Source organism: Coenobita brevimanus, chromosome 66 (genome assembly GCF_032717465.1).
Source record: "Coenobita brevimanus isolate Jiangsu-jjx chromosome 66, ASM3271746v2, whole genome shotgun sequence".
Classification (NCBI taxonomy): domain Eukaryota; kingdom Metazoa; phylum Arthropoda; class Malacostraca; order Decapoda; family Coenobitidae; genus Coenobita; species Coenobita brevimanus.
Window position 1 is genome coordinate 26,170,434 of NC_137019.1, and position 22,015 is coordinate 26,192,448.

General features: G+C 43.2%; 1 protein-coding gene across 1 annotated transcript in view; it reads right to left on the bottom strand.

The window, feature by feature from the left end:
* The window catches only part of Ctl1 (choline transporter-like protein 1), a 764,015-nt gene that overhangs the window by 610,521 nt on the left and 131,479 nt on the right, over positions 1–22,015 (bottom strand). The window contains exon 4 of the mRNA XM_080276719.1: positions 2,948–3,058. Coding sequence (XP_080132845.1) covers positions 2,948–3,058 — 111 coding nt within the window. The remainder of the gene's footprint in view (positions 1–2,947; positions 3,059–22,015) is intronic.

A 22,015-nucleotide genomic window follows, 5' to 3' on the forward strand; every position in this document is an offset into this window, starting at 1 on the left:
GTGCAGCGAAGATGCAACAGTGGACCGTGCTGGGAGTGCAGGAGCTGTATATGTTCTTCGGCCTCATGCTTCTCATGCCACACTCAATGAAGCATGAGTTGGAAGAATACTGGTCCATGGACCCCTTACTACCCTCACCCACCTTCAATAAGCACATGGCCAGAGATCGCTTCTGGAACATCATGGGAAACCTGCACTTCGCCAACAACGATGTACCTTCCCAAACCGACCCACTCTGGAAGATCTGGGAGATTCTGAGCAGAATGAAGGATAAGTTTATGTCCTTCTTCCACCCCTTTCAGAAGGTTGTCATAGATGAATTCTTGGTTTTGTTCAGAGGACGTCTTAGGTTTGTGCAGTACATTCCAAGCAAATGCCATCGCTTTGGAATCAAGTTCTTTGTACTGTGCGACTGTAAAATGGGGTACATCCTTGACTTCGTCATCTATTCAGCCAGCACTGTCGATCTGGACAAAACACACCCCCTTGGCTTCTCAGGCTGTGTAGTTAAAGTGCTGCTTGAAAGGTATTTTGGTGGGAATCATGTGCTGTATACAGACAATTATTATACAGCACCAAAACTTGCTAAATATCTTTCAGAGCACGGCATCGGCTCCTGTGGCACTGTGAAGAGTAATCGTGCCCACTTCCCCAAATTCCCAGAGGCAGGAAACTCGCAGCGAGGAGAAGTGCACCTACGCATGTCTGAGAAGATGCTGGCAATACGGTGGCACGACAAGAGGGTCATGCACATGTTTACCAACGTACACAAAGGGGAAATGAAAGACAGTGGGAAGGTTGACCGTAGGACAGGCGAACCTGTGAGGAAACCTGATGCTGTCACAGACTATAATATCAACATGCAGCCGGCGGACAAGTCCGACATGATGATTGGAGAAATCGACTGCCTCAGGAAGAACACTAGGTGGTACAGGAAAGTGTTTCTGCATCTCCTAGACATGACGATGCTGAACACCTTCATCCTGTACAAGATGAAGGTAAAGCCACCCAAGTCCTTCTCCCTGAGGTTGTTTGCCAGGACTTGTGTTCAGCAGCTGCTTGAAAGATATGGTAGGGTGACAGCAGCAACTCCAAGGCGCCATGCAGTAAGACTTCCCGACAGGCTTGAGTAGAGGGCGTACATGGATCGGCACAGACTAGTGCAAATGCCTGCCACAACCAAGAGGAAGGCTGCAATCCGCAGGTGCCAGGTGTGTGCACATACCACCCGACGCACACCTGAGCACAAATGCACCTCTTGGCAGTGCGCTGAATGCCAGGTTCCCCTCTGCGTTACCTGCTTCTTTGATTACCACAGCCTGAAGCAGTTCTAAAAGTGCAAGTGGAAAATGTAAATAATGTGTAAATAGCAAGTGAAAGCAATGGATGAAAATATGATGGAACAGTGTAATACTGTTTTATAAGTTACTGCAAGTGACAATGCATTACATAGTGTAAGTAAAATAGAAGTGTAAATACTGAAAATACAATAGAAAATGTAAATGTAAATGGAAATAATTAGTAACATAAGAATATGAGTACAAATACTTGAAGTTATGACAGTGACAGTGAAACCGTGGCTCTCTACGTGTTTTACTGAAAGAGAAATTGATTGCCTACAGTGACAATAAACTACTATTACTGATGGAAACTTATCGATAAAGAATGAAGATATATATAAGTGTTATACAGTAATAGGAATATAATAAATGACAGAACACCAGAGGCGAATGAGCGCAAGTGGGAAGGTCATACGCTCTCGCAATTTTCATTGCTTTCACAGTGTTTTTTTGGGGGGTATGGATTCCAAACTATTTGAAAATCATAGAATAATGTTTCTAGTGATATTATCAGGCTGTGGTAATCATATTACAGGTTGTCGGGAAGTGTAAAGTGGAGACTTCGTTACCCAACTTCAGAGGTCTCCACAAGTCCTACGGTACTCGACGAAGGCTCAACAAACATCCCAGGAGAAAACTGAAGGTATGTGCCATAGGCATATGTAATTTTAATATTCTAGGACTAATAACTGATTTTTGGCAAATATTTTTAGAGAGTCTGTCGGATGTCGGAGCGCAAATATGCCCACGGGACACGCAAGTCATAGCAAAACAAGCCCGCAGTTTAGGGGTTCAAAATGAAATGAATCTCCCTGTTGGCATTTTCATTACCCTGAATTTATTTGTGTAAAACTCTTTGGTCTACCTCCTCTGATTTGAATTCCTCTCTTCTCAGGGCTTCAACCACCTCTTCTAACTCACTGATTATTCACAAAAACATGTCTTTATCATAACCATTTCACTATTTTTTTTCTTCAATGCCAAATTCACCATTGCCATCATTGTTGTTTTGGTTTGTTGCCATCTTGTGAACATTCACTGATCATACAAAATTCTAAAGACCTTCTATGATATGTATATATATGGGCTCTGAACCTCCCAAAAAGCATGAAAATAACACTCACAATTATACCAAAGGGGAGACAGAACACAATCTTGTTACTGTGTAGCAATTTTGACAATTGTAGCAGGATCTAACGGAGACTCTGTCAGCACATCTGCTTCATCCCATAGTGCATGAGTATGTATGTATGGTCAGCTGACTGAGTTTACACAGACCACCTTGGGTCACATTATTCTAATTCTACTGAATAATCACCACTGTTCTAGCAAAATTCTAGAAAAGTCAATGTTTTGTTTCTCTGAGGTGTGGTGAATGTGCATCTATATGGTCTGATAGTGGAACCTTGGGAAGGATGGCTGCAGACAGGGGCTGACCTGGGATTTTCCTACACAAATCGTACTTTTTTTTTTTTTTTTTAATAACATTTTCTGAGCTGGGTCAAGTTTTATCTTTCTGCAAACAATGTGTTTAGTGCAAACTGGGCAAGAGTAAACTGAAGGTCTACTGTATATGAATCCATTCTTGGAAATAAAAAATTTGGTACCTCATAAACACTGGTAGTCTGGGGCACTTCGCAAGAAGGAGGCTTCCATTTAGGGTTGGGCTCCTGGAATCCACCCAACTGACATCTTCTTCATACTTGTCATAGTCATATCTGGAAATGATGAATGTATATAAACCTTAATAATGCCAATGATATCAATAACAGTACCCACTACACACATGAAATCTGTGATAACTGTATTAATTTCAGTACTGTGCTGTAATTTATTTGATACACACACACAAAAATCAAGCTATCTCCATTACTGTACTTCAAAATGTTTCTCTCACAATTACATGGTATAAAAATATCTTATTTGCTGCTGAACACAACTCAGATTAATGAAAGGAACTATTTCCAAGGATAGTTTCCAAAACTTCAAGCTGCAATCAAGAACCACACAAACATGAACATGATCGGGGTATTATATATCTATACAGTATATTTATCATCCAAATGTTTTTAGCCCCATCAGAAACATAGGGGTCTGAGGCTAAGCTGCTAAATCCCAGCAGTTAAGGTATGGGTGACCGGTCTTACTCATCTCTGTGTGGCATTATATGAGCAATAAACCCCAATCAGCCCTCAGATGTAAACCCTTACAGATCCCATTCAGATGGAGGAACTTAACTCACTAGACTACTGAGTGTCAATTTGTTATATGGTTACCAACCAATGTAAAAACAGATTTCCTGGGTTACAAAAATGCTTTGGCTTGTTACCTAAAGGCAGCACTACAGTAAGTGACTGGAATGGTGGAACTTCTACATACCACCTATATTAATGGTACATAGTCAATATAGTACAAAGTAGTAGGCAGAGTTGTAATGTGACAAGGCACATTTATCTGAGCTCCATACTCAAGTAAATTTTGTGGACACTGACTACTTAAAAAGTACTGTACAAACTTTTTCCATTACTGTTATTTCAACTAAAGTAATGGTTATCAAATACAGAGATCCCTTTGTTACAGCGGTCTTCGTTATCACGGCAAGATGAAAATCTACACTCCTGCTGTTATCACGCATTTTTCGGCTAAAAAACATAATCACACACCTAAGCTGGTTTTTGCTGACAATGATGGTGCAATGTCTGTGGTTTCTGATGACAGACGGATTCTAAGATGAGGCCCTACTCAAGGAGCTACTGGTAATCCCTGATGGCGGAGACCACTAACTCTCCACCCCCTAACCTCAGACACCCTTACCCAAAGCCCATCTCAGATCTCCTTCTGGTACATATATCTTCCTTACTGTGCCCTTTTCATCTCTTTCCATTAACCTAATCATAGCTATGTGTGTTTCACACACTTATCAGAACAGTATGTACCTCATGTATTTAGGAGATCTATATTGTTGTAAAAGGGAAAATTTGGGCTTGCACTCAGGATGCACTGTACCAATTACAATATATTCCACTGGCTCTGTGTTTTCATTATTGCACAATTCTGTTATCATGCACCATGTCTGGTACCAATTATGTACAATAATCATGAGCTGTAAGAAGGCAGGGGACAGGATGACATGGAGGTGATTTGTTTGTGGCCACTCCTTACAGGATTAAGGCATCTGGCTATATATCAATAGGCAGAACCAACAGACCACTGTACAGTACTTTTACTCCAGTACATTTTGAAAATTAACAAAAAAGAAGAAGAAAAAAAAAGTCCTTGTTACAACACAGAAAACTCACTCTAGCCACTGTCCAACAACAGAACATAGATGGGGAGATGGTGGCCGTGTTAGTATGGATGTGGTCTTCTGTTCCAATGAATCCAGGTACAAATCCTGACTCGGGCAAGGAGTACAGGAGATTTGAATTTAACAAAAGCAGACTTAACAGGTTTACTACAAAGCCCAGAAACACATCACATAAACACCCCTGCTAATACCAATTCATCAGCCCTGCATGAGAAAGCCCTAGTATATATTCAATATAGGTGGTGGATGTTAGCACCGGATTTTGCTTGGTGCACTGGTGCTGAATGGATGTGTTTGACAGTTCAGTCTCAATTAAACTGGCTCTTGGTGGGGTGTGTCCCTGGTGGTTGTGACACAGTCTGCAGTGTTTGCCTGTAGGGTGGCATCTGGGTTGGTATGGCTACTGGGAATGGTGGCAGTGGAGTCACAGGGGCAGACTGCCGGTCCAGATGGATCACCTCCTGAGGGGACTGAGATGGAGGTGGTGATGCAGGATCCATAATCATGCAAAGATGCAGGGGCATGGATGCAGCAGCAGATCAGTTGGTGGCAGTGGTGGTGGTGGTGGTAGGAGGGGGGGGATGAGGTCAGGAGTGCCACCAAGTAAGGTGACATATTTACTTACAGAGAAGGAGCATTCAGCTGTTTCAGTTACTTAGCCAAGATTAAGGCTGCCATCAATGTCACCATTTGCAAACCATGTCGAGGAGAGGGACATCAAGGTGACTGATAGGTGCAGACTGCTCCAAATCTGTGTGGACAGAGAACATGTGGGGAAACTGACCCTGGCTTTTGAAGCTTTCACAGTGTATGGTGACTGGCAGGTACTGTGCAAGGCTTCCTTTTTCCATGACGATAATACCTCTGAATTAGTAAAGACAAGCCTTGTGTCTGAAGATGTGTAAAATGCCAAGATGTTTCATACACTCTCAGTGCTGGATGAGGGGCCGACCAAGTTACTGGAGGTTACCAAGCAACACTGGAGGTCCTGCAACAGTGAACAAGAGGCCACTAGGGTGACGCATCTTAAATTCCATGGCCCATTGCCCGTCACTGTACTTGTTCGTCATTTGTGCTTTCAGGTGAAGCAATACATTTTCCCTGTCCTTTGTTGCTTTAGTTCTCATATACTTGTTCATAGTGCTATTTCCTGTCATAACAGGATGTGATATGTCCACTGCAATGGATTTTATCAAGTGGCTGCAAAGAACAGAAGTTGTATCAAAGCAGAGCATGGTTACTACTGTGTGTGTGTGTGTGTGTGTGTGTGTGTGTATTTACCTATTTGTAGTAAACAGGAATTGAGCAATGCTCGTGTTGGCCTGTCTCCATATCCACATTTATCTAGTCTACTTTTACACACATGAATGTTTTCCTCCAGAACCACCTCCTCGTCTAAGTCGTTCCAAATATTTATGTATTTACCTAATATACCTAACTGTTATTACACAAAATGTGCTATGATCGTGGGCTTCCGTCGCTGTTTCTCAGTAAGTCATATTTAGCTTTAAACTCATTTAAGTTTTTAGACTTGACGATCTCTTTGTCCAGGCTATTCCATAAGTCTATACTTCTGTAAGGAAAGCTATATTTCTTGATATCCTTCAAGCAGCTTGACTTCTTCAATTTCATTCCATGTCCGCTTGTTGCTCTCTTATCTCATACAAACAGATCTTCTCGGTCAATTTTATCTACTCCCATCATGGTCCTGAACACTGCTATCATGTCTCCACTCTTTCTCCTTTCCTCTAAGGAAGGCAAATTCAACTTTTCCAGCCTCTCTCTGTATGACAGATCTGCCAGACTGGAGACCATCTTGGTTCCTGTTCTTTGTATTTTCTCAGTCTTGTTTATATCTTTCTTTTTGTGTGGGGACCACACTACCGTTGCATATTCTAACCTGGGGTGGATCATAGCCACTATAAATTTTTTCATCTCCTCATCCAAATAATGAAATGCTACTCTTATGTTAGTCAAGAGTTTATACGTCTCTCTAACTATCTTGTTACTGTGTTTTTCAGGTGACAAACTATCCTGGACCAGCACTCCCAAATCTTTCTCTTCTATCATTTTTGTGATTAATTCATTACCCAACAAATAATTCAGTGATGGCCTCCTGATACTTTTACCCATTTCCAATATCTTACATTTCTTTACATTAAATTTCATTTCCCACATCTGGCTCCAATCATATATCCTATCTAGATCCTCCTGCAGCATTTTACAAACCTCCTCAACCTCTACTTTCCTCAAGATCTTTACATCATCAGCAAACACACTTGCATAACTGTTCACTCCATCTACCATATCATTTACGTAAAGCAGGAACATTACTGGCGCCAACACCGAGCCTTGAGGGACTCCACTTGTTACTTCCCTCCATCCAGACATCCTATCCTTTATTACTGTCCTCATTTGTCTGTCTATCAAAAAGTCTCTCATCCAATCCAGGAGTTTCCCCTTCAGTCCTATATACTCTAGTTTCCACATTAGTCTCATATGAGGTACCTTGTCGAAGGCCTTCTCTAAGTCTAAGTACACACAATCCACCCAACCATCTCTCTCCTGTACCACGTCAATTGCTCTTGAGTAAAAGCTCAAGTTAGAAACACATGACCTTCCACTTCTAAATCCAAACTGACATTCAGTCAAAATATTCATCTCTTCCAGATATTTTATCCATCTGTCTTTCAGGATTCTCTCACACAATTTTGCGACCATGCTGGTTAGAGACACTGGTCTATAATTCAGGGGTTCTTCCCTGTTTCCTCCCTTTTAAATTTGTACCACATTTGCCCTCTTCCATTCTTGTGGCATTTTCCCCTCTTCCAGAGAACACACTATTAAACTGTGAATTTTATCTGCCAGTTGTTCTCTGCATTCCTTCAGTAACCAATCAGAAATTCCATCAGGTCCTGGGGCTTTCCTTACATCTTGAGTTTCCAGTAATTTATACACTTCCTGTACCACCACTTTTATATCTTCTATCACTGGTACATTTCTAATCACTCCCTCCCCTTCAACAAACTCTTTTCCATTAGTGAAAACCGATTGGAAAAATTTGTTCATTATTTCAGTATGCACTGCTGCATCTTTGTAGACCTCTCCTTTTACTTTCAGTTTGGTGATTCCTTCCTTTCGTTTCAGTTTGCCATTAACAAATCTATAAAACATTTTGGGTTCATCCTTACATTTGTCAATTATACCTTTTTCAAAATTCCTTTCTTCTTCTCTACATATTCTTGTGTATTCATTTCTAGTTCTTTTATATTCTTATTTGTTCTGTTGTTACCTCTCATTCTCCAGTTGTTCCACTCCTTATCTCTCTCTTTTTTTGCTATCATACACCTTCTATTAAACCACTTCTTTTTCCTGTTTTCTTTCCCTCTTACTCTTGGTACAAATTTTTCCACTCCCAAATTATAAAGGTCTAGAAAGATATCCCACTTCCTCTGTATCTCTCCTGTTTCTCTGAATTTTCTCCAATCCGCATTTTCAAAAAATTGCATCAATCCTGAAAAATTTGCTTTCCCAAAGTTGTATCTTCCCTGCCTATGAAGCTCGTCTCTTGGCTCGATGTTCCCTATTATCATCTGGAACTCAATAACCACATGATCACTTTTTCCTATAGGACAGAAATATTTCAATGATTCTATTACATCGGGTTCTTTGGTAAACAGTAAGTCTAACCTTGCTGGTGTGTCCTCACCTTGGAACCGTGTCTCTTCTTCAATCCATTGCGTCATCACATTATTCATTATTATATTTGATAACATAGTGCCCCACGAATCTTTGCTGCCTCCTGAGTCCCATTCCTCCCAGTTCACTTCTTTACAGTTAAAGTCACTCACCAAAGTTATATTGTTGCTTTTTTCAATAATTTTTTGTAAATAACTAGTCATATCTGACAACATCTGGTATTCGTCATCATTCCATGCTCTTGTCTTAGGGGGAACATTCACTGCCGCCATATATCTCATGCCATTCTCTCAAGTTTCTAGTTTCATATTTATGACTTCAGCCTTGCATTCTCCCATTTCCACGGTACCTACATTTATGTTCTTCTTCACTGCTATCATCACTCCTCCTCCCGTTTTTTTCTTTTCTGTCTCCTCTCCACAGTTTGTATTTACCATCTCCCAAATGAACATCAATACTTTCTCTTAACTTAGTCTCTACAAAGCACATGACATCAGGTTCATGTTCTCTCAAGAAATCGTTAATTTCAAGCCTTGCCAATAATAAACCGTCAACATTAGTACAGTATATACCACCTTCAAATTATTTTTGATGTTTTTTATACCCTCTTCTCTCCTTCTCTCCGTCAGTACCACTTCCTCAATTTCTGATCTATCATCCCCTTAGTTTCCTTCACTTCTATTTCCTCATATTTAGGAGTAGACTATAGCACCAGTCGAGCAGGGCAGTACTCCCGAAGTGGATGGAAAGCTGATGACAGGGAGTGCTGGAGCTCCCGTTTCATCAGCCCTCAGGACTAGTTCCTGACCATCCCCCTTTGCTGAACTTTTTCAGTGTCTCAGTTAAACAGAGAATAGGCCAGCATGCTCTCCAACACAAATTTCTCTATCTACACCAAACTACATGCACAGTACACACCACACTTCCTTTTCCAAAAATCAAAAAAAATCATGGCGTCTTATCACCCAGCCTTGGAGTCCCCAGGGGGGGGAACCATAAATGACCCCACCATCTGCCCCTCTCCCGGTGACAACTCGAGGTGCCTGGAACCAATGTCTGACTCTCTTCTTCTTTATTTCTGCAACATTCGCGGCCATTCCTCTAACTTTCACTCTGTTGACCACCACCTCTCCCCCTCTAAGCCTCACATTCTTTTTCTAACTGAGACTCAGCTGTCTGAGGCAACTGACAGTAAACCCTTTTCTGTATCCTCCTACTTTCTCTATACTCATTTCAAAGCCAAAGGAGGCTGTTGTGTATATATACGCAACGACTTATCTTGCACTCGTGCTCCTGAACCCGATTCTTCTGAATTCTTTACACTCTGGCTTCGGCTTTCCTATCATTCTCTGACTAAATATATCTGTGCTGTTTACTTATCCCCTAATTCTACTGACTATCAAAACTTTTTTGACTATCTTACTTCTACGATGGAACACATTCTATCTGTTTCTCCTTTCTCTGAAATCTCCATTCTTGGAGATTTCAATGTTCACCACCACCTTTCATTCTCCTCTCCTTTCACTGATTCACCTGGTGAACAAGCCTACATCTTTTCTATCCTTAATGACCTAGAGCAGCTTGTACAGCACCCTAAATGTATCCCAGACTGCCTTGGAGAGAGCTCCAACATACCTGACCTCTTCCTTACAACTAATCCTTCTGCTTACACTGTTAATCTTTCCTCTTCGTTGGGTTCCTCCGATCACAGCCTTATCACCTAAACCTGTCCTATCACTACGGTACGGCCTGTGGACCCTCCAGGGAAACGTCGCCTGTGGCATTTTGGAGCCGTGGATTAGGAGGCCCTCAAGCAGTACTTCTTTGATTTTCCCTGGAATGATTATTGCTTCCATGGCCGGGAGACATCTGAGTGTGACTTGTGCATTACGGAGGTTATTCTCTCGGGCATGGAAGCATACATTCCTTTCTCATGTCCTTTGACTAAAGCAAGAAAGCCTTGGTTTACTCACGCTTGTTCTAATGCTGTCCGCAACAAGGAGAGGGCCTACAAAAGGTACTGGAGCAAACCCACCCCTGAATCACATCATCTTTACGTTTCTGCCCGGAATCATGCTAAGTCTGTTCTTCGCTCTGCTAAAAATACAGTAGAACCTCTTTGGTCCGGAACCTGTTAATCCGGATTTCTGTTAATTCGGACAAAATTTAAAAATAATAAACTCCAAAAAATATGTTGAAAATAATTCTAAAGTCATTCTCAGTATCGGTGCAGAAAGTGATCGTCACTTGTTTAGTCTCAGATCATGTTAGGTCGTAACATGGGCGCCTGTTTAAACACACGCTAGCATTCATTCCATCATCTAGTTCACCGAACATTTATATTTTTACACCGTATTTCAAAAGTTAATCCTCCTTACCATGCCCCCTAATGCAAGTGTAGCTTCTGCAATGAATAAAGGTGTTAAAAGGAAGCATGTAACACTAAGTATTGCAGGTAAAGTGAAAATACTGGATAAACTAGAGGCTGGTGTTCCTGCAGGAAAACTCATGAATGAGATTACCCTGATGGTCCGGACAATCTGCTAATTCGGACAACCCTTCCCCCCGTATAGTCCGAACTAGAGAGGTTCTACTGTAATTTCATCCGTACTAAATGCTCTCAACTCTCCAACTTGAATTCTTCCCGCTCCTTCTGGCACCTTACCAAAAACCTTTCTAACAACTTTACCTCATCATCCTTCCCTCCTTTTTTCTACTCTGATATTCTGTAGCTATTTCTTCTACTGATAAAGCAGATCTCTTCGCACAGACTTTCTCCTCCAGTTCCACCTTAGACGATTCCGGTGCTGTTCCTCTATCAATTCATGCCTCTGACTTCCTCATGGCTGGCATTAAAATTTCTTCAGCTGATGTATTTTCTGTCATCACTGGCCACAATACTAACAAGGCATATGGGCCTGATGGAGTCCCTCCTGTAGTTCTCAAGAACTGTGCTTCTATGCTTACACCCTGCCTAGGCAAACTCTTTTGCCTTTCTCTGTCAACTTGTACCTTTCCTTCTTGCTGGAAGTTTCCTCTCATTCAGCCAGTCCCAAAGGGTGACCACTCCCAACTCTCCAACTATGGTGCAACTGCTTTAATGTCCTGTATTTCAAAAGTTTTCGAGTCAATTCTCAATAGAAAAATTTTAAAGTATCTTTCCTATCACAACCTTCTTTCTGATCGTCAGTACAGATTCCATCAGGGACGCTCCACTGGCGATCTTCTCACCTACCTTTCAGACTCCTGGTCATCCTCCTTTAGGGACTTTGGCGAAAGCTTTGCCATTGCACTTGACATCTCAAAGGTTTTCGATCGAGTCTGGCATAAATCTTTAATTTCCAAACTGCCCTCTTACGGTTTCTATCCTTCTATCTGTGCCTTCATCGCTAGCTTCCTTTCTGGTCGTTCTATAGCCGCTGTTGTAGACGGCCATCGTTCTTCTAGATCTATCAACAGTGGTGTTCCTCAGGGCTCTGTCCTATCACCAACTCTCTTCCTTTTATTCATCAATGACCTTCTAAGCTGTACATCTAACCCTATCCACTCATACGCTGATGATTCCACCCTTCACCTTTCCATTCGGTTCCCGCAACGCCCATCTCAGCAGTTACTTCAACTAACAAGGGATGAGGCTATGGCACACCTAATGTCTGACTTGGCTCGTATCTCTGACTGGGGTAAAAATAATCTTGTTGTTTTTAATGCATCTAAGACTCAGTTCTCACACCTATCAACACGTCAAAATCTTCCACAGGTATACCCACTATGTTTAATAATATTCAGCTTAATCCTGCATCATCCTTGAACATGCTTGGGGTTTCATTTACTCGGGACTTATCTTGGAAAGATCATATTACATCTCTTGTAAAATCTGCTTCCAAGAGATTGGGTGTGCTAAGTAGACTCCATTCTTTCTTTATCCCTGCACAATTGTTGACCCTATACAGGGGTTTTATCTGCCCCTGTGTGGAGTATAACTCTCATGTGAGGGAAGGGTCCCCAGATACAGCTCTTCTCAATAGGGTGGAGTCAAAGGCTTTTCGTCTCATTAACTCTCCTCCGCTTACTGACTACCTTCAACCTCTGTCTCTTTGCCATACTGTTGCATTTTTATCTCTCTTCTATCGCTACTTAAATGGTCACTGCTCCTCTGAACCGACTGCATGCATTCCTCCACCTCTACGACGGGCGCGTAACACCCGTCTATATACATATACATACGTATATATATATATATATATATATATATATATATATATATATATATATATATATGTATATATATATATATATATATATATATATATATATATATATATATATATATATATATATATATATATATATATACATATATATATATATATATATATATATATATATATATATATATATATATATATATATATATATATATATATATATATATATATATATATATATATATATATATATATATATACATATATATATATATATATATACACATACATACACCCTCAATCCTCGTAAATCGCGTGTTTATAAACCTAGGATTCGTAATCCGCGGCAAAGTGGCCGTCATACTGCCAGCACCCTTAAACCGCTGTTAAGTCACGAAAATCGCGGATCTAAGCACCGAAGTGGGCCTTTTCCAAGGAGAACTGTAAACCGCGGCATTCAATTTGATAACCGCAACCCAACAACCAATCACCACCCGTCCCTTGTGGCAAGTGTGTATACTAATGCTGCCATGTTGTTGTTGTTCTGCCCGCCAACCTGCACAGTACAGAGCATCACCGTGCAGTACGAGAGCTACCTGCCTATTTCTGTGCACTTTCCCTCCATCTCCTACCTTCCATGGCCCCTCCCGAACCCCCGAAGAAGCGCTCTAACCCCTGTGGCATCAAGAAGCAGCCGCCGTTGTTGTACAGTCAATGTTTGGAGCTCAAATGTTGTGTTAAGAAGGAAGAGAAGTTTGTAAGCCCGGCGAAAGAATATGGGAGGAACGAGTCGACCATAAGGACGACCTACAAAACCAGGGAGAAACCAAAACAAAACCAGGCAGACTTTGAGGGCTTCCTGAGAGAGGCTGAGGAGCTGGAGAAGGGAGAACAGCATGAGGAAGCACCCCCACCTCATGCTGAGAGGCTCTAAGTTATTCCCAACAACACCCCACTTTATTCACTTAAGCAATATCGTCATAGGATTAAGGTGAAATCCCTTGACCTTGCTTATTTCTATTAAATACACGCACTGAATATTCCTAAATTTGTATGTTTGTGTTTGATGGTGCCTAGATAGGTGTAGGTAGGGTGCTTTGGGGGGTGGTTGGCCAAAGTTCAGACCCTAATTGATTTTTCACATACGAGTTTTATTTATAAACCGCAGAATTTGTAATCCGCGGCAGTGGTCCAGACCCAAATTGCCGTGGTTTACGAGGATTGAGTGTATATATATATATATATATATATATATATATATACACAGTAATCACTCTAATATCCGGACGCCCAATAACCGAACATCCCCACTACCCGGACCTTATCGTCCTGGGATCCAACATTCCCAAAATGGTCCGAAAACCCAAAAAAATAAAAATAAAAAAAATCGATTTTTTGCCGTCCGTAATTTGAACTTGCCGCGCGCGCCGCGGGAGAGCATTGTTTTGGTTCGTCATTCCTCCGACGTCCGATAGAGCGCCACTGCATCCTCCCCACTTCCCGCCTGTCTCTCACCGCAACTGGACCTACGCTCTTCGCAATGGCTGCCCACGTGCTCGTTTTTGTGGTGGTGCCGTACTTGCTGCAAAGCCTCCTGCTGCTCTCGGGCCTCCTCTTAGTGTGTGTGATGATGGCCCCACCACCTGAGAAAAGGAAGAGAGTGGTGTTGACTCTGGAAAAGAAGAGGGAGATATTGGAGAAAGTTGATGCAGGTTGGTCTTCTTCCCGCATTCTCCGCGAGTACAACCTGGCCTGGTCGACTTTGTTCGATATCAAATGTTCCCGAGACAAACTCATGCAGTACACGGCTGACTTCTCGTCGCGAAGCAAAGGCAACGTGGAAAGGAAGGTTATGTTTACCCCCAAGTTTGCAGAAATCGACCGATCCACGTTGATTTGGTACCGACAGAACGTGCAGCTGGTGTGATGGTACATGGAACGGAGCTGAAGGCTGCTGCTGAGAAGTTTGCAAGGCTTCACGACGCCCTAGACTTCAAGGCATCCGAGGGTTGGCTCTTCGCGTTCAAGTTGCGACATGGCCTTACTAAACGTAAAGCACATGGCGAAGCATTGGACGCTAACGAGGATGGAGTTGACGAGTTTCGGCACAAGGTGAAAGGCTTGATCGACAGGGAGGGCCTCACTCTCGGTCAAGTCTATAACGCAGACGAAACTGGCCTATTCTATCGCTCGCTGCCAACGAACACTCTAGTCGAGGAGATGGAGAAGCGTGTACCTGGCCGCAAGCTTTCCAAGGAACGGATATCTGCTTTGTGTTGTGCCAGTGCTAACGGCATGCACCGGCTTAAGCCCATTGTTGTTGGCCGTGCAAAGCAGCCTCGGTGCCTTCATGGGGTGATGGATGTCCTTCTTGTCGTCTGGTACCATTCTTTGAAAGCATGGTTCACAGCTGTGATTTTCAAAGACTGGTTTCACCGTCACTTCGTCAAGGAGGTCATCCAGTACCAGACGAAGACACTGGGAATCCCTCACGACCAGGTAAAGGCTCTCCTTCTGCTCGACAATGCACCTGCCCACCCGTGCGACAAGGACTTGATTGCTGAGAATGGCCGTAGTAGGTGCATGTTTCTGCCACCTAATACGACTGCTCTCATTCAACCCATGGACCAAGGAGTGATCGTGGCAACAAAGCGCCTGTACTGTCGGAAGTTCCTGGACGAGGCGATGGTTGTTCTCGAGGACGAGGACGAGAAAAGGGAAGGACGTGACACATGAGGCAAGCGGACTTTGGAAAACCTTCGCCGCTACAACACCAAGTCTGCGTTGTACAACTGGGCTAGTGCATGGAAGTCCCTGTGAAGACTCTGGAAAATGGTTGGTCTCGTCTGCTTCTCGGAACGGATGTGGAGTATGATTTTCTAGGGTTTGACGTGGATGACTTCCATGCACGGCTACGTATGCACGGCGACGTTGTTGATGTGGACGATGTTCGTGAGTGGTTGGACGACGACGAGGGCGATCCTGGGTATCAGACTTTGTCTGATATCGAGATCGCGTCTTCGGTTGCAGGTGTCAGTCCCGAACTTGAAGATTCCGACGACGAAGGCGACGACGATGCGGACTCCTCTCAGCAGGACACTACTCCAGCCATCCCCAAGCTGAGCGCACTCCGGGAACATCTAGAGTTCATCCTAGACTACCTGGAACACCCAGACTGCGACAGGGAGATGGGGCCCTTGGGACTCGTGGAGGAAGTGCGTGCTTTCAGGCAGCGCATCATCAATCGCCAGAATTGTCGGTCCTTGTGTCAGTCAACGATTGACAGCTTTTTCAGGCCCGTGACCCCCGCTGTGCCAAGCCCTGGCTCCACTCCGTTGCCTCCCCAAGACAGGCCCTAATGCTCTGAGCCACAGCTCAGCACATCAGCCACAGTGGAGTCACCGCTCGACGTGAGTTTACGGCTTTCCTCAGAGTCTTCTGCAGTGGGTACGCCATCACCACGACCCAGCGATGCACCCCTTGGTCACCTGCCAGTGACACTCTCGGACTCTGACAGTGAATAAACAGCAAGAACTTCTCCACTAGACCACACGGGAATTTTGAGTGTTGTGCAGTGAAAAAAAACGGTATGTTGTGTTAAGGTTTTCGAGTTGAGAGAAAAGATTCAGTGGAAACAAAATTTAACGTAAATAAACTTCTTTGTTTTGGCTTTGGAAAATAAAAAAAAATTGGGAAAAGTTAATGTGCAACACGAAGTTAAACTGGAACATTATTTGGACTAAAGTGAACACTGTGAAGAGAACAGACTTCTGTGTGTTATTGACTAAGTTCAGTGCAAGACTTCAGGAAGAGTGTACTGCAAATGCTTCAGGAAATCGTTCTTACTGTCAGAGTCCGACAGGAGGCGGTTATTCATTGAGGTGGCCAGGGACTTGCTGTAAGTAGCCAGAATGTTTCATACTGTACTTTTTTCCATACTATACTTACCAGAATGTTTCATACTGTACTTTTTTCCATACTATACTTACCTCATGCATGTGCAGTAGGAATGTGTTTTTCAGAGTTAGGCTAGGTTAGGGTCCATAAGTACCAGAATGTTTATTAATGTATGAACATACTTCTAAACCCTCATTTTATGTTTCTTTTGCATTTACTTCAGTCATTTATGTGCCTTATTGATGTGATTTGGGTGTTAAATAAGTGCTATGCATGTCCAGAGGGAGTTGTATAGGTGTTTCTCTGAGTTAGGGTCCATAAGTACAAGTCCATAAGCTGGGGCCCAATATCCGGACGAAACCAATAACCGGACCTACCAATGGCTCTATTACTCCGGATATTGGAGTGATTACCGTATGTATATATATATATATATATATATATATATATATATATATATAGTGTTCGTCAGAAGTATCGACCGCCCTGCGTCCCTCCTAAGAAACAAACCTTCCAACATTGAAAAAACATATAAATAATGCATTTTATTTACCTTTAATGCTTGGTTGGGCATCCTTTACGCTTCTTCATGGACCTGATACGTCGTGGAAGTGAAAGGGTGAGGTTCCTGAGGTGCTGGAGTGGTATTTTTTCCCAGGAGTAATGAATGGCTGCTTCCAGCTTAGGCAGAGAGCTCACGTCCTTCCCTTGGAGATTCTTCTTTACGAGGTACCAGAGGTTTTCTATCAGGTTGAGGTCTGGGCTATTGTCTGGCCAGTCTTTTATGAATGATACCTCGCAGTCACAAAGCCAATTGATGACCGATTTGGCTTTATGAGCAGGTGCACCACCCTGCTGAAACACTCGTGCACCTGTGAGCTCGAAGGACTCGGGTAAATAATCACAAAGAAGCTCCAAATAAACGTCCTGATTCACTCTGCAGTTCTTGGGAAGCACAACAAGCTTCCCGAAACCTTTCCCTGAGAAACAATCCAATACCATAAGTGAATCAGGGTGTTTAACTGTGCTCTCCAGGTAATGGGGGTCAAGCGGGTCACTACATTTGCGTCGGTACACGCTTGCGCCTCGATTACAGGTAAACGTTGCTTCATCAGAGCACAACACTGACAACCATTGGTCCTCACCCCAGTTAACCCCATAACCGCAGGGCGTCACATTCGTGACGCTTGGGAGCAAGGGATCATACCGCGGGGAGTCACTTTTGTGATTCTGTGTTATTTTGAAGTCGCCCAGGCTTTCAAGTGGTGGATTGTATCATCTATCAGTACTGCCAATGTCCAACACTAGTCAGCACTCCTAATCTCATCTGTACTCCCATCCATTGTTGACAATTTAGCCATTTCTCCCCATTCTTGACTCCCCTCCATTACCCTACCCTCTCGCCTGCCCGGCTGTGCTACACTAAGTAAATCTTCCCTGGAATTTTTCACTGATTTCATCCATTGAAATAAGCCCTATGCCCTATTAATAATACAGTAATCCCACATATTTCGCGGTAGTTACGTTCTTGTAACCCCCGCGAAAAGTCAATTCCGCAAATACTCTATTAACAACTGAATCTTACACTTGTGTCCACCATGCTGCCCATCACACAGTCCATGTCCCATTACTGATTGCGAGACAATTCGCCGTCAGACAATTCCCCGTCAAAACATGGACGATTCCCCTTCAGAACAATTCGCACCCTGGAAGATTCCCCGCCATTCTATAAATATACTAATCAATACTTTTATCAATATACTTATTAATTAATCAATACTTTAATAACTATATTTCAGGGGGATCCAGCAAAGTCTATGTTCAGTAGCGTAGGTTCTGGATATTATTTATTAGTTGCTCCTTTAGTCAATAATTAACTTGTTTCTTCCTCGCTGTAGTTGCCTTTGAATTATATTTTAGCGTCACCCATAGCTATCTTCATTAATGAAGGCGAATTGTTTTGTGTTTGTTGTGACTGCGAATTGTCCTGAAACCTCCATACTCATCCCGAAATACCTTCTTACAAGATTGAAAGCACATACTCCATTATGAAGGAAAAACGTAAACACTGAACTGTAATACACAATTATCTACACATTTATTCACAAAACAGTACAAAATAAAAAGATGCATTAACTGGTGATAGCAAACACTCCCACGGTCATTTCTTAGCTTGTCCAGTAACACAATTTTCTCTGCTAAGGTCATAACTTTTCTTGATCGTTTTGTCACTTTGGAGTTCTTACTAATTGTATTATTAGCCTTTGGTGAGGCTGGCTTACGTCCTGGGGCCATGTGGAAAGCAAGTGGGAGGCAAGAGGCTTGTATCATACTGCGGTTACAAATACACCAGACACGTGAGGCAGTCAGGCGTGGACTGAGGAATGCGGGGCAGAGAGCAGTGTTGCCATATCCAAACAACGAAATTATGCTAGGGCAATGAAAAAATTATGCTAGATTGAGCATATTTGTTCCAAGTAAAAAATGAATTATGCTAACTTGAAGCTAAATGATAAAATTCTATACATATTCGTGCAACATATTAATTATGTATTGTTTACTATGAAAATATTAAAATGAACCTACATACAGTAAGAGGGTAAATATCGGTTTTCTGCCCATACTGCTTTTTCCCACGAAACTTACGTTTTTCTGATGGATTTTGATGTGATTCATTCGATTTTGAGCATCATTTCCGTCAGAAATAACCAGATTTTGAGATATGACCCCCCCCCATCCCCCTGCAATAATGGGGGATCTTTGGGGAATCGGAGGTTATAGGGAGGGGGGGAAACACAGAAAATGGTCATTTCCGACTGAAATGAAGCTGAAAATCGAATGAATCATACCAAAATCCATCGGAAAAACCTAGGTTTCATGGGTAAAGTACAAAGCTCAAACTTATCCTAACCTAACCTAACCAAACCAAACCGAACCTAACCTAAAACCTAACCTAACCTAATCCAACCTAACCTAACCTAACCTAACCTAATCCAACCCAACCAAGCCCAAACTGAAAGTAACCAACTATTCAAACATCTTCTTACCTTATTCGTCTCTCCCTCTCTCTCTCTCTCTCTCTCTCTCTCTCTCTCTCTCTGATTTGTAGCTTTTATAAAATTATTCCAAAAATATTCCACTCCATTCTGTATTATGGTAGAATGATTCTAAAACTTCTAATATGCTAAAAAAATATTCCAGACTCGAAAATTTGATCAAAATTATGCTAAAAGAATAAAATTATGCTAGATATGGTAACACTGGCAGAGGGGCCGCAGGAAAGGGACAGAGGGTGGCGTGAGTTTACCGCGCTACAATTGGAAGCTGCGGGAATTTCAAATTTTTTGTTTTCTGTATATTCAAGGATATTTTAGTTGAACTTATTAATGCTAAGAAAATCCGCGAGAGGGCAAAACCGTAGACAAAAAATCCGCAAAAAATGCGGGATTACTGTATATACAAGAAAGAAATAAGGTAAGTGAGAGTGCCATACACCTAGAATTGGCTAATTATCACCTGACAACACCTCATGTGCACTCGTTCGCTAATTCTCGCTGTTTATTTCCCCTTGAAATATGCCGTATAATCTATTTTCGTAATAAAAATATATACAGTAATTACTCTAATATCCGGACACCCAATAACCGAACATCCCCACTACCCGGACATAATCGTCCTGGGATCCAATATTCCCAAAATGGTCCGAAAACCCACACACACACACACACACACACACACACACACACACACACACACACACACAAAGGATTTTTTCCCGTCCGTAATTTGAACTTACCGCACGCGGCGCGGGAGAGCATTGTTGTGGCGCGTCATTCCTCCGACATCCGATAGAGCGCCGCTGCATCCTCCCCACTTTCCGCCTGTCTCTCGCCTCGAGTGCACACTTGTCATAATGGCTGCCCACATGATCGCTTTTGTGGTGGTGCCTTACCTGCTCCAGGGCTTCCTGCTGCTCTCGGGCTTCCTCTTAGTGTGTGTGATGATGGCCTCGCCATCTGAGAAAAGGAAGAGAGTGGTGTTGACTCTGGACAAAAAAACGGGAAACATTGGAGAATGTAGATGCGGGGTGGTCTTCTTCCCGCATTCTCCGCGAGTTTAACCTGGCCCGGTCTACTTTGTTCGATATCAAGAGATCACGAGACAAACTCATGCAGTACACGGCTGACTTCTCGTCGAGAAGCAAACGCAACGTGGAAAGGAAGGTCATGTTTACCCCCAAGTTTGCAGAAATCGACCGATCCACGTTGATTTGGTATCGACAACAATGTGCTGCTGGTGTGATGGTACGTGGAACGGAGCTGAAGGCTGCTGCTGAGAAGTTCACAAGGCTTCATGACGCCCTAGACTTCAAGGCATCCGAGGGTTGGCTCTTCGCGTTCAAGTTGCGGCATGGCCTTACCAACCGTAAAGCACATGGCGAAGTATTGGATGCTAACGAGAATGGAGTTGACGAGTTTCGGCACAAGGTGAAGGGCTTGATCAACAGGGAGGGCCTAACTCTTGGTCAAGTCTACAACGCTGATGAAACTGGCCTATTCTATCGCTTGCTGCCAACGAACACTCTAGCCGAGGAGACAGAGAAGCGTGTACCTGGCCGCAAGCTTTCCAAGGAACGGATATCTGCTTTGTGTTGTGCCAGTGCTAACAGCATGCACCGGCTTAAGCCCGTTGTTGTTGGCTGCGCAAAGCAGCCTCGGTGCCTTCATGGGGTGATGGATGTCCTTCCTGTCGTCTGGTACCATTCTTTGAAGGTATGGTTCACAGCTGTGATCTTCAAAGACTGGTTTCACTGTCACTTCATCAAGGAGGTCATCCATTACCAGACGAAGACACTGGGAATCCCGCGCGACCAGGTAAAGGCCCTCCTTCTGCTCGACAATGCACCTGCCCACCCGTGCGACAAGGACTTGGTTGCTGAAAATGGCCGTATTAGGTGCATGTTTCTGCCACCTAATACGACTGCTCTCATTCAACCCATGGACCAAGGAGTGATCGTGGCAACAAAGCGTCTATACCGTCGGAAGTTCCTGGACGAGGTGATGGTTCTTCTCGAGGACGAGGACGAGCGCAGGGAGGGACGGGACACACGAGGCAAGCAGACTTTGGAAAACCTTTGTCGCTACAACATCAAGTCTGCGCTGTACAATTGGGCTAGTGCATGGAAGGAAATCCCTGTGAAGACTCTGGAAAATGGTTGGTCTCATCTGCTTCTCGGAACGGATGTGGAGTACGATTTTCTAGGGTCTGATGTGGATGACTTCCATGCACAGCTACGTATGCACGGCGACGATGTAGATGTGGACGATGTTCGTGACTGGTTGGATGACGACGAGGGCGATCCTGGGTATCAGACGTTGTCTGATATCGAGATCGCGTCTTCGGTTGCAGGTGTCAGTACCGAACCTGAAGATTCCGACGACGAAGGCAATGATGATGCGGACTACTCTCAGCAGGACACTACTCCAGCTATCCCCAAGCTGAGCGCACTCCGGGAACATCTAGAGTTCGTCCTAGACTACCTGGAACACCCGGACTGCGACAGGGAG